Source organism: Dryobates pubescens, chromosome 18, assembly GCF_014839835.1.
Source record: "Dryobates pubescens isolate bDryPub1 chromosome 18, bDryPub1.pri, whole genome shotgun sequence".
NCBI lineage: Eukaryota > Metazoa > Chordata > Aves > Piciformes > Picidae > Dryobates > Dryobates pubescens.
Window position 1 is genome coordinate 14834330 of NC_071629.1, and position 13879 is coordinate 14848208.

At 51.9% G+C, this 13879-nt stretch overlaps 1 protein-coding gene across 2 annotated transcripts; it reads left to right on the forward strand.

The window, feature by feature from the left end:
* Positions 1-4264: 4264 nt before the first annotated feature.
* Positions 4265-11871, forward strand: LOC104300152 (actin-binding protein WASF3-like). 2 transcript variants are annotated; one of them, XM_054169341.1, is made up of 8 exons: positions 4265-4423; positions 6065-6199; positions 6339-6492; positions 6826-6943; positions 7135-7310; positions 8169-8435; positions 9021-9403; positions 9747-11871. In XM_054169341.1, exons 1-8 carry the CDS (start codon positions 4291-4293, stop codon positions 9902-9904), a joined length of 1524 nt encoding a protein of 507 aa, XP_054025316.1. In that variant the 5' UTR covers positions 4265-4290; the 3' UTR covers positions 9905-11871. The 2 variants fall into 2 exon arrangements, with proteins under 2 accessions (XP_054025316.1, XP_054025317.1); XM_054169342.1 differs by having other exon boundaries at positions 7135-7250.
* The last annotated feature ends 2008 nt before the right edge of the window (positions 11872-13879 follow it).

The window sequence follows — 13879 nt, forward strand, 5'->3', positions numbered from 1 at the left end:
AGACATTGCATGGGGTCCTTCCCAGCGATCCTTCCCAGCCTTCTTCTATAGCAGCTCTGTCCTGCCAACCTCCACAGGATGAGCTCCTTCAGGCACATCTGAGCCAGCTGAGTGTCACGTCCACCTCTTGTCCTCTTCCTGACTCCAAAGGTGGTTTTTGAGTCTCCTTTCAATATTTCAGGACTGCCTTGCGTCTCCTTCTCCCTGCTACCCCTGCAGCACTTACTCACCTCACCATTCCCAGTCAGCCTGCACCAAAACACAGGTGTCTGTCCTGAGCAGGCACTAGAAGATCTGGCACTGCTGATATTTACTTGTGAATTTCTATTCCAGGAGAATAGATTGTCCATACACCTCCTCACGGGTTTTGCACTACTCTGCCTCCTGGCATCCAACCAATGCTTTTGCTCTATTGCATAATCCTCCAGTTCCTGGTAGTGTCTGGTCCCCAGGGCACAGCAGCGCCCTAGGGAGCCCAGTTTGGGTAAGAGCTTTGGCTGTAAGCATAGAGCAAACAGACTGGCTCCAAGGCTTGTCCCAGAACTGAGCTTAGCTGTAGGGTTGATGCAAATTGCCAGATTTAAAGTGTTTGTCATGGCTGTGCTCAGTGCACACTTACCCACCTTCTCCCCAAATCCAAGCTCAGGGTTTCCCTTGGTTGTCTACACACTGTGAATTAGGTTCCCCTTGGCCAAGCTCAGCTGCTTCTTCACACACAATCCAGCCATGCTTCAGTATCATCACACAATGTATTGATGATACCTTGATGGCTGATGTTTTTGCAAGCTAGTGGTGTAAAGCATGGACATCCTTCCCAGCCAGCTCTGCTCATCTCTGCCATAAGTCCATTCCCAATGCAGGCTTTTCCTGTGGGGAGCCGTCAGCCATAGAAAGCAAACCCAGAAATAGCCTTCTGTCCCACCTTGGTCCAGTGAAGAAGTGTGACATCAAGGGACTTCTCTCTCATGCATTATGAATCATAGAATCATTTAGGTTGGGGTAAGACCTCTAAGACCATCACGTTCCATGATTAACTCATAACAGCCAAGTGCACCACTAAACCATGTCTCTCAGCACCATATCTATGCAGCTTATAATTCCCTCCAGGGATGATGGCTTCGCTTCCATGGAAAGTGAAGCAAGACACTGGGGTTGAGACTGCAGGTGTCAGGCACTTACCAAACCGAGTATCTGTCTTAGAGGTTAACCAGCACCTGAGAAACATTTGTCACCCAGCCTGTCCTTCCCTGCAGGGCCATACAGAGCAGGCATGATCCTTTAGGCCACTTTAGGTCCTGACAGTGAAGTCCAGCTTGGCTTTGCAAGTCACAAATTAATCACCTGCCCAGTGGGAGAGAACAAGAGGGTTTAGAGACTCAGTGAAGGTGAGGAGACAATTTTGTACATTAAATATTATCACAAAGGAAATAAGGAGCAGTGGCCAGACACAAAACTCCATTTTTTGTACCCTCTTATGAAAGGAGGTGCTTTTCTGCCCCTAAGGACTCAAGCTGACAGATGTGGCAGCTGCTGAGATGAAGGGTGACATCTGGAAGGACCCAGCTGTAGGGTCACCTGTGAGCCAGCATCTGCAAGTCACGCTGTGCCAGTCTGGTCTGCAGGGATCAGGGCTTCACAGTGGTGGTCTGCAGGCTTCTCCTGCATGGTCTGGTAAATCAGGGGCTGCTCTCCAGTAGCACCAGTAGCTCTGGGGTTTGGGATGCTGCTGTCAATTTTCTGATTGTTCTGTGGGAGAAACCACATACCCACCTTCTTCCCCTCTTCAGGTCTGGCCCTGCTGGAATGAATTTCAGATCTCAAATCCTGTTTTTTTTCTTCACTCTCTTATGGGCTCCCCATGGGCAATGGAGGTGAGGGTGGCTCTGATTCCTCCTGGCCTCTCTGCACTGGGACAAAAAGCCCTGGGTCCTGGAGGCCGCGTCCCAGGCGGGTGCTGAGAATGGCTCTTTGTTCCCTGGATCTAATTACTGGGCCCCAGCAACGTGTTAATCGTTCTGCTCCACGTCATCCCATCCCTGCATCCGCTGCTTGGCAGGGAACCCCCTGCAGAGATGTGCCAGGGCTCAGCCTCCAAGTGTGGGTTTTGAGGAGACACATCAAAGCAAGCTTGGGATGAAGCTGCAGGTGTTGCTCACTTCCTTACACAACCCTGGGAGATATTCGGGGGGTGCCCAGAAAGAAAGGTTGTATGTGACCAGGGTAGGTGTCCATCCAGAGCTTGCAAACTCCGTCGCAGTTTCCTCAGCTGAAAAATAAGCAGCTGGCAGAAGCCTCTTGGTGGTTTGTTTTTTGTTTGTTTTTTTTCCCTTCTGAGCCTGGGGCAGTACCAGCCCTGTCATCCATGTGTGGTGGCTTTGAGACACACTGTTTGTTTTGAGCCTGAAGCATTGTGTGACCCTACGGAGGGTTCAGGGCTGGGGTCCTTCCCACGGCACCCTGACTGCCCTGGGGCAGAACAGAGCTCAACTAGTCACCCCCAGGATGGACAGACCTGCAAGCACAATCAGCCCTTTGGGAACCTCCATCTGAGTGATGCAGAATCCAGTTTTGGGCTCTTTCATGGAGGGAACTTGCATTTGCATTTGAAAACTGCAGAGGAGCTGGCAGGGGATGAGGGCACTGGCCGGGTGCTATCAATGGAAAACTGTTCTGCCAGAAAGTGTGAGCTCTGCAGACTGCTGGCTCCAGCCGTGGTCAGAGCTGCTGGGGGGCAGTGCTCAGCTGCTCTGCTCCCAGCTATCAACAGCTCTGCCCAGAAGCTGGTTCTTCTCTGCTGCCAAAGCAGAGGAGGGGTTTGTGAAAGTGGGGTGGTATCCAGGGTGTGAAACAGCAGGGACTCAGGTGGCTGTATTCAGGAGCTGGGAAGGCTCTTTGTGTTGTCCAGGATCTAATTCATGGTGATTTCAGTGCTCAAACCCGCCGTTTGCCTTTGCACTGGGTGTGGAGCCAAGGCCTGATGTGTCATGTAAGACTCCTTTCTGCAAGCCTTTGGGGTTACTCCCTGCTTTGTGCCTCTCTGCATCCCTGGTCCCAGGCTGCAGCACCTTAGGTGATGCCACCAGAGTGAATAAATTCTACATTTCATTCTCTTTTCCCAGCCTGTTTCATATCACTTGCCCTTCATGAGGGTAACCTACCCCAGTGTCCTCCATATCCCACCACAGAATCATGGAATCATAGAATGTGCTGGTTGGAAGGAACCTCTAGAGGTCATCCAGTCCAACCCCCTGCAAGAATCAGGGACAGCCCAAGATAGAGCAAGTTGCTCAGAGCCCCATCAAGCCTGACCTTGAAAGCTTTATGTTCCTCTCCATGGAAATCTTTACTAAGAGAGGAAAGATGTCTACAATCTGAAGAGAAACCAGAGTCTATCCTTTATCCTTCCTCATCAGCTCCCATGAGTGCTTTCACTGGAGGTGAGGTCATCAGGTGTGGGCATCTCCCTACCTCTCCTTGAGCTCTGTAGAAAATGAACCATCCAGGGATGTCAGCAGATTGGGGACCACACAGGGATGCTGCAGGAGTCACGGAGGGATGCTGACGGGCCATGCAGGGATGCTCTGAGGCTTACAAAGGGATGGTGATGGGAGCATGCCGGGATGCTCTGAGGGTTACACAGGGATGGTGATGGGAGCATGCAGAGATGTGTGGGGGTCACAGAGGGATGCTGTGGGGAACATGCAGGGCGAGCTGGCCACAGCAGCTTGCCTGGGTGCAGTGCGTGCACAAATAAAACCCCAGAGAGCTCTGCAGTCAGCTGGAAGTAACAGCATTACGAGCTGCTCACTTGCTTCTGGCTGCTCTTTGGGTTGGCTGAGGCCTTTTGGGGTCAGCTGAAGGGCTGCAGCATGTGAGGGTTTGCTCCTGGTTTGAACACAGCTCCAGGAAGGTATGTGGGAAAGGCTCTCTGGGCATGTCAAGAGAGCACAATGGTAGGGACAAGGCCTGGTGTGATACTGATCTCCATAGAATCATTAAGGTTGGAAAAGACCTCTAAAAATCATCAAGTCCTGCCTTCTGTGCAACATCTCCACAAGACATCCATATACTCACTGGCACCTGGAGCTTTGCACCCACAGAGCATCCCCTGTGTGGAAAGGCATTGGTTGGTGCTGTGTGCAGCCTCCATATCCCAGTGTGGGAAGGATGAGTCCCTGGGCAGACAGCAGAGGGAAATAGGGATAAAAAAGAAGCAAATGGCAAAAGCTGTGTATTTTCTAGGTTTTCTTTCTTCCTTGCCCAGGAGAAGTGTGAGGCCTCACCAGCAGCATGCCGCTGGTGAAGAGGAACATCGAGCCCCGGCACCTGTGCCGGGGAGCTCTTCCTGAGGGGGTGACAAGTGAGCTGGAGTGTGTCACCAACAGCACGCTGGCTGCCATCATCAAGCAGCTGGGCAGCCTCAGTAAGTTGCAACAACACAGTGACCCTGGTGTGGGTTGGGGATGGGGAGGAGGGACGGAGTGGTGGGGTGTTGGTGAGATTCTGGTGGGCTGCCATGGTCACTTGTTTCAAGTGCAAACACAGAGAAATGGGGTCTATGTGGGAGCCACCCTTAATTCAGAGGGAATTCCCCAGTTAATTAAACAAGGAAGATGCTCAGGGCCAAGCCTGGTGATGTGAGAATCATAGAATTGTTTTGGTTAGAAAAGACTTCTATGATCATCAAGTCCATCAAGCCCAGCACCACCATGGTCATTAAACCATGTCCCAAAGTGCCATGTCCACAGGTTTCTTGAACACCTCCAGAGACAGTGACTCCACCACCTCCCTGGGCAACCTATTCTAATGCTGGGTCCTTCAATAGCTGGTCTGTGTGGTGGGAGATGGAAAACTTGGCCAGAAATAGGAAGCTCAGGTGAAGATTAAAAAACCCCCAACCTATTATTTTTATGATAAGGATAGAGCAATATAAAAGGTCTAAATTTTCAACTTTCTGCCCTGGGACTGATTCCAGCAGGAAAGGGGAGGACCAAGGCACTACACACCCCAGTGTGAAGGTTTAATAAGGGCAAACGATTTCTCTGCCTGAATATCAACTGAGAGAAATGCAGGCCCTTCAGGGCTCTCCCCACCTTCTTCCCCACATTCAGAAAGAAAGAATTCTTGAAAACACTCCCAGAAAAATAAACCCTGAATTTAGGGAGCTGCTGGAAGCACCCATGGATGCTCAGGCCATAGCTACCTTGTCCAGAAGAAAAGAGATCATATTAAAATGGCCAAGCTGGGTGACAAGCTGAGCAGATATCAAACATACCTTGAGCTCAGGAGCTGTTTGGTACATGGTTTTGGAGGAAACCTTGAGGAACTGGGGTGCCGGGCTGGAACAGGTCCTGTAGCCTGCAGGTGTCAGCAATGCTCTGCTCAGCCCAGAGGTGGTAACAGTCCTAATCAAGCTGTCCAAGTGATGCACCGAGCACTGCAGGAAAGTATCTGCTAAAATGAAACAAGCTGGGGCTTCTGCCTGCTCTGGCATTCTCCCCACTTCCCTGCTTTCCACTTTTCACCTTCATGGCTCGATTTCTGCAGATGATGCTGGATGGCCAGGTGGTGTGGTGATGGTTAGGTTTTTGTGCCTGGTAGATCTAAAGGCTTCTTAGGATGAACATCACAGAATGGTTGGATTGGAAGGTCATCTACTCCAACCCCCACCCCTGCAGTAAGCAGGGACATCCCCAACTAGATCAGGCTGCTCAGAGCCCCATCAAACTTGATCTTAAATGTCTCAGGGATGGGGCCTCTACCATCTCAGTGAGCAACTTGTTCCAGTGTTCCACTACCCTCAGAGTAAAGAGTCATCGCCATGGTTTGGTGCCTTCCACCCACAGGTACTGCTCTTGATGACAAGGATGCTCGTGTGTGTAGGACAGGTGGCTTGTGCTCCTCTCCATCCATGCAGCTCTTTGCCAGGTCTGGGAGAGGATGAGGCTCAGCTCCCAAAAAAACAAGGCTTGAGAAGAGCTGTGATCCAGGGGATGGGCTGGGAGAGGGCTACCTGCCTGCCTGCCACCCTTGCCTGTGACCAGTTCTTGTTGTCCTCTGCCAGGCAGGCACGCAGAGGACATCTTTGGTGAGCTGTTCAATGAAGCCAACAGTTTCTACATGCGGATGAACTCACTGCAGGAGAGAGTGGACCTGCTGGTCATCAAGGTGACACAACTGGACTCCACCGTGGAGGAAGGTGAGGGACCTGGGCTACTTTGGGATGATGGCTGGGTACAAGTGGGTGGGAGACACATGTCCAGGGTGAGGCCACCTGTTGTGCATGGTTTGGGGATGTGAGGTCACCACTACATTTCATCTCCTTCCTGCACCCCCAGTTTCACTGCAGGACATCAACATGAGGAAAGCCTTCAAGAGCTCCACAGTGCAGAACCAGCAGGTTGTGTCTCGCAACTCCATCCCCAACCCAGTGATGGAGATGTACCAGCGCTGTGACAAGCCCCCACCGCTCAACATCCTCACACCCTACAGGTAGAGTGGCTGGGGCATCCGTGCTTGGGGACACCAAGGGCATCCTGGGCAGTTCTGGGGAGCCCTTTCCAGGAGAGGCATCTGGTAGTACACCCTGTTTGCTGCTTGGAGAGGGCTGAGAGGCTGTTTTCTCTGGTGGCTGTGCCATCATCTCCATTTGAAAGGCACTTGGGATGAGTGACCCCATACAGTGGCACTGCAGGTAGTGACCACGGTGTTGGATGTGGTTGTGGTGGGGCAACAGCTTATGGCCTGTGATCATATCTAACCCACCACTCAGTGGAAGGAAGGTCGTCTCCTGTGGTGGATAACTCCTCTCTTCCCACCCCTCAGGGATGACAAAAAGGATGGCCTCAAGTTCTACACGGACCCCTCATACTTCTTCAACTTATGGAAGGAGAAAATGTTGCAGGCAACAGAAGATAAGAGAAAGGAGAAGCGCAGGCAGAAGGTAACAAGCAGATGAGGGACACTGGGTGGGGCAGGAGCTGTCCAGGACTCGGGGGACCATCACCTTCTTGGTGCAACCCATGTGCTCCTTCCTTCTGTGATGGGTGCATCGTGATGTTCCCTGAGTACCTACCACAGACAGTCCTAAGGAGCTGGGCTGGAGATGGAGCCATGGCTTCTGTGTGTCCCCAGGAGCAGCGGCTGGTGGAAGACTCCACCCGAGAGGTGAAGAAAGTGAGGAAAGCCCGAAACCGGCGCCTGGAGTGGAACATGATGGCGTATGATAAAGAGTTCCGACCCGATAACAGGTTCTCACCATCCCCCTATCACATGGCGTCATCGGAAGGATCACTGTCCCCAGATAATAGGCAGGTTTCACCTACTGCATGTTTAGCTCACTGGTTCTCCTTCGCTTTTCTGTTCTTCTCCATCTCTGGGAGACGTGCTGCCTGCAGCAGGGTTGGGGTGATAAGCTGTAAACCCATCGTAGGTTCATAGACAGTCCCAGGATTCACATCCTGGACCTCAGGAGCAGCCTAGGTGTGAGAATGCTAAGGGAAGAGGCTACCTCAGCTCTCTTGGTGTCCACATCACCTCCACTGTCTCTCTGCTTTCTTGTACATCTGTATTTTTGTGGGAATTTTCTCTTTCATTGTCTCAACAAGAGCACAAGGCTTGTGAGGAGCAGCTGATGCAACTGAGGTTGTTCAGCCTTTAGAAAAGGAAACTGGGAGAAGATCTTCTGGCTCTCTTTAATTCCCTGAAAGGAGGTTGGAGCCAGTTTGGAGGCTGACCTCCCAAGGAACAACCAATAGGACAAGAAGAAATGGACTCAAGCAAGTTGCACCAGGGGAGGTTTAGGTTGGACACGAGGAACAATTTCTCAACTATAAAGGCTGTCAAAGCCTGGACCAGGCTGCACAGGGTAGTGGTGGAGTCCCCATCCCTGGAGAGGAGCTGTGGAGATGTGTGCTGAGGGATGTAGTTTGTGGTGATCTGGCAGTGCTGGGTTAAGCATTGGGCTTTGTGTGCTTAACATTCTCCTGCAACCAAAACAATTCTGTGATTCTAACTGCAAAATACCCCCCAAACCCACATCCCTCTGACTTTCCAACCCAGCCACCCCTGCTCACAGGAGTACATCCATGAGCATCATAGAATGGTTTGGGTTGGAAGGGACCCTCAAAGGTCATCTACTCCAACCCCACGGTTTTCCTGTGCCGTAGATCTTATGCATCAGACGTGGCTGACCACTCGTACCCGGCAAGCCCCAACCACCCAGCACAGCTTCTGGCCCCAGCGTCCCACCTGGCCCCAGCTGAGCACAAGGAGGGGGTGCTGGTGGCTGCCACCCCCCAGGAGCATGTCTACCGCCCGGCAGTGGCAGCGGGCAGCCGGCAGAACAGCCTCAACCGCCTCCAGCAGCCCCACGCACCACAGCCCCCAGAAGCTATCCTCAATGGGCCGAGACCTCACTTAGTCAAGGATTATGGGTAAGGCTTCTTCTGCCTCTTCTGTCCTGGTGGAGGCATGTCCAGGGAAGGAGGGGGTTGGTGGGGGTCTAGAGTCCCCAGTTTATGGACTGACATATCAGTGAGAAGTCTCTCTATAACCACCATGCTCTGAAACTGCCAGTGAGACCTGAGGCTGAACCAAACAGAAACATATTTAGGCTAACCTCAACCCAAAGGGACAAAGGGATAAAGGGACAGAGTGGATGGAGAGGACCATTTTTGCCTGGGACGTTGACTGCTTTCCAACGACTACATGCCCCATAGCCCATCCAACCAGCAGAGTGCCCCCAGCCTCCATGGGGACTGAGCTTACCTGAGGGTCCAGAGCAAACCAAGTCACAGCTCAGCTGGTCGATTCCTGGGATGGGTGGTTGGTACTCAGGATGTGTGGTAGGTGCCAAGGGTGGATGGTGGGTATCCAAGATGGATGGTGGGTGCTTGTGGTGGGTAATGAGTGCCCAAGAAGAGTGGTAGGTGCGTGGGATTGAGTGGTGGTTACACAAAACAGGTGGTTAGTGCTATTGTTCCTTGTACCACTGACATGGCTTTGCCCTCCCATTCCAGCCCGCAGCCAATGCCAATGGCAGAGTACTTCGTGCCCCCTGCCCCGCCCCCCCCACCTCCTGTCATCCCCTCTGCTCAGACCGCCTTTGACAGTCCCATCTCAGCTCCCCCTGCACTGGCCCCTGGCTCAGCTGCTCCCCCATCCTACGCACCCTCACCACCCCCTGCACCCCCTGGTCCCTATTCTGCTTCCCCGCCGCAGGCCGGCCCCATGGGACCCCCGGTGGCCCCACCCCCCCCGCCGCCCGGTCCCCCTGCCATCTCCGCTTCACCTGCGCACTCGGCGTCACCGCCGGCGCCTGCCATGGAGCCCCGGAAGCCGCAGATCCCACTGATGCCCATGAGCGATGCCCGGAGCGACCTGCTGGCAGCCATCCGTAGGGGTAAGTGGTGGCATTGGTAAGCAGGAGACGGGTCCCCAGTGCTGCTGTCGTAGTGGCAAAGTACTTCTTGGTGCAAGGTTGGATGCTGTTGGCTTTGTTGAGTGAAAGATGAGCCCCGAGTGACCAGGTGCTGCAGCCTCGAGGCAGGCTGCCCAGAGAGGTTGTAGGGTCTCCTTCTCTAGGGAGTTTTAAAACCTGCCTAGAGATTGTGATCCTGGCTAGCCTGCTCCAGGTGATCCTTTGTAAGATGATCTCCAGAGGTCCCTTCCAACCCCTACCATTCTGTGATTCTATGGGTGCTGGACATGTTGCCTCTAAAACTTTCCCTCTTTCCCTGCCACAGGAATCCAACTCCGGAAAGTCCAGGAGCAGTGGGAACAAGAGGCCAAAAAAGAGCCTGTGGGCAATGACGTGGCGACGATCCTGTCCCGCCGGATCGCGGTCGAGTACAGCGAGTCCGACGACGACTCCGAGCTGGACGATAACGAGTGGTCGGACTAAGGGGCCCCGGGGCTGGGCTGGCACGGAGCTCCCAGCTCTGTCCCAGGTGTGTATAGGCGCCTTCCCCACTCCTCGATGCCAACGAGTGCAGGTGGCCCTGCTCTTTGAGGAGCTTTGCTTTTACACCATGTCCAAAACCCTTCAGGCAGCAGCACTGGTAGGATCCACCTCGGAGGCAGTGAGACCAGAAATTAGCAGCATCTTCACGTGTAATGACTTCAAAACTGCTCTGAAAGCCTGTTGGTAGGATTAGGCTGGGTTTACACCTGGAGCAAGACAAGAGTGTGCTTTGCTAGAGAAGGGAAGCCCAGAGGTAGCGGTGCTTTTTCAGCTAGATGTTGAACATATTTATGAGAAGCTCCTGAAGAAGCAGCCTGATTGCACAACTGGTGCCACCATGGGCCATGCACTTGCTTTGGAGATGATCTGCTTGCCTACTTTTGTAGAATCAGGTAGCTCCAAAAACTATGTGTGGGCATGAGCCTCCTGCCCCACAGAGCAATACAGCACATTTCACAGCAGTCACATAGAGATGGGCACCATCGTGTTGGCATTCCCTGAAGAAGACCAAGGTGTTGGTGACCTGAGCTAATATCCATCATTAGGACCAGGTTTCTGGGTGAAAAGGATGAAGTTTGAGAGGTTCAACACGTGCTGTTCTTGGAGGGGAAAAGGGGCTGCTGATAAGGAAGCAGAGGTGCCTGTGGAGCTTCCTCAAGCCCAGCTTGCCTTGGTTTTAGGGCTTCACCATTTCAATGTTAATTAAAATAATAGACAAAATTCTGCTTTGAGGTAAATGCTCAACTTGCACTTTGCAACCTCACAAACTGCACCCTTATAATTGAGATCAACTCAGACCATGGCACTAATCCTGCCCTGCCCCTGACCACAATTCGTTGAAGGCTTTTCACATAGCTGCAAAGGGAGGAGACATAGGAAGGCAGAGGGAAAGGGGTAAGGAGCACTGGAAATATCACAGTCAGGAGCGAGACCCGACAGAGAGCTGGAAGAGGTTCTCCACCAGCAGAAAATTGGCCAGGACCAGCCACACTTGACCAACACAGCATTGTGAGGTCTTTTCTTGTGTTCCCATATACCATGAGTCCCTGAATGGGGAAAGCCAAGTCCCCACTTTGCACACCTTCTGGGGAGAAGCTGGGCTCTGAGCTCACCTGCCTATCTCTGCCGGTAGCCATGGAGGTGATAGCTACAGAAGTAGTATTTTGACTAGAAGTGACCAGACCTGTAGAGGAGGTGGGAGGATATGGCTGGGACCCAAAAGGCTCAGAGGATGATCCACCCTTAAACTCCCCCTGAGAAACACTAGTGTTGAACAATGCCCCAAGCATCTGCTCATTTTCCTCCTGGTAAGCAACCCTTCATGGCAGGATGCAATGAACCCCATGGCCAGCTGCTGAGAAACACCCCCAGGAGCTCTCCCTTCCCTTGACAAACACAAAATGGTCTCTTGTCCCTCAGACATGACACATTCTGCATCTCCACACCTGGGCTGAGGGCTGCTAACTGTGGGGCTTAAATGGAGGAGCAGCATAGGGAAAGCTCCTTTTGACATCAGCTGGGCTGATTATCAGAGCAGAAACTGAGGATGACCAAAGTAGGCAAGGAGATGATGTACTACAGGTGACCAGGACACTGCTGATGTTGGTGCTCACCAGGTGCTTTCATTTCTGACCTCGACCCTCTGAGATACAAAGAACTGGCTGCAAAAGCTTTTGGCTAAAGCTTGGTATCTCCCTGCAGGCAGAGAGTCCCTGTGATTCCCACACAGGCTTTCCTTGGCCAGGGCTGTTGGGCCTGGAGCAAGCTCAGAAGAGTCTTGTGAAAGTTTAGTGTAACATCTAAGCAGTCACCAAGCAGTATTTGTTGTGGGGTGGCATTAACAGACACAGTGGCGATACTATCAGGGTATGGCAAAGCACTTGACAATCATGGAACTCGGGTCTTGACCACATTTGCAGGGCAGATGGACAGCTGGGAGCCTTGGGTGCAGATAGCAAGGTTCACCTCTATTTCCTCACACCTTTATGCTCTTACACCATCCTCTTCACTTTGGGCATCTCAGCACACCCTCACCATTTGTATCCTGCTTAAGGAAATTCACAGCCAAACAAACCCATTTCACTCACTCAGCTCCAAAGCAGGTCAGCAGAACCATAACCTCCTGGCATTGCCCATAGCTTGAAGACATCAGGGAACTGAACTGCCTCAGCTCCACTGAAGCTGTCTCGAGAGCAGGGATGGGGCTACCCTCTCCCCAGTGAGATGTCTGCATTGGAGCTTACTGCTCAGGTGTTCTGTGTAGGAACTTGAGGAAAAACTTCTCACTGTGAGGGTGCTGGAGCCCTGGAGCAGGCTGCCTGGAGAGGTTGTGGAGTCATCTTCTCTGGACATTGTGATCCTGGGCAAGCTGCTGTGGGTAACTCTGCTGTAGCAGGGGGGGTTGGACACAATCTCCAGATGTTCATTTCCAATCCCTGCCATTGTAATACTGTGTAATTGGTAGCAAAATAACCTGTATAGTCAGCGTGAGCTGTAGACACCCATTTCTGGTCTGAGCACACTGCAGCTTGCACTTCCCAACTCTTTCCTGGCAGCACCATGATGCAGACAAGCACGTGGTGGCACTAAGAGCAATCATGACACAACCATTCCTGCAAGACCAGCTCTGCTGGCAGGCCAACATCTTCAGTGCCTTTTCTTGAGGGGCTCAGCCACTTTTGAAGATGACCATCAGTATTTTAGGTCCATTCATCTGTCTCTTGCCTAGGTGGTTATGACTAACATGCGTGACACCAGCTCCTTCGTTGGGCTGGTCTGGGTTAGCTCTTCTGGGATTGTTTGGGCCATACCACTTAGCACTGGTGGTCTGACCCACATGCTGCAACACTCAATATTTGGTACATCTGGGACTATTTCTGTGCACTCTTCCAAAAGTAGGTCGTGCCGCGTTACGCAACCTGAAATGCTGGAGTCCTCCTGTGGGATGATATAAAAGTGAATATTTAAATATTTTATCTAGTTTGGCAGCCATTAAAAATACCATCCAGGTCACAGATGATTGAATTCCTCCTCTCCCAAGTGTACCAGAAGTGGGCTGAGGAGGTTCTCCTCTACATTTAAGGGATCGTGTTCCGTGTTGAAAATCCTGTGGCAGCATTTCATTGCCAATGGATAATCACAGAGTGCCAAACTGTTAATGAGCCCAACTGATCTCCTGAGAGCTCCTCTTCCCATTTTATCTGCTTTCTCCTCCCTGCCAGTTTATGGGGATAGATTAAGATAATAAATAAGACTGCCAACAGGACAGGAGTATTGTGTGCAAAGGAACACTGGGGATGGGGGAAGAGTCAATAAATCAGTTTGGTTCTGCATAGAGATGTTAACTGAAGGGCCTTGCGGCCCTGTCAGGAGCACCTTGCACACCTCTGATTTACCACAAAAGGGACATTATGGGGACTGCCCTGCCCATAATACCCCAGTCACTGCCTGTGAGGGCTACATCATTTGTGAAGTCTGGTCTTCTTCGAGTTCCTTGAAGGTTGGTGGAAGTCTAGCAGTGTTCACATTCTGGCTCAGGTTGCAGTTGCACTCTCAGTGTCTCCCTGATTTTGAGTGAGCTTTTGAGCTGGCTCTTGACATAGGTGACTCTTAGAAGATCAGTGTCCTGACAGAAGAAAATGTTTGGTATCTTCTAACTTTTCATCCTGGACAGAGAGCTAGGGAGGAGCAAACATGACAGCTGTAGAAGAAGCTCCTGTAGGATATTTTAATCTCAGGAAGGTTTTATTCTGTTGAAGAATGTAAGGTCAAACACAGCTTCTCCAGTGAGCTCCATTCACATGATAGCCTTCAAATTTCCTCCCAGCAATTGTCCCCTCTGTCTTTCTCTTCCAAGACACCCAGCAGCCTGAACAGGAGAGCCTTGCAGCTTCTCCTGAGAGCAAAGCCTGTGTT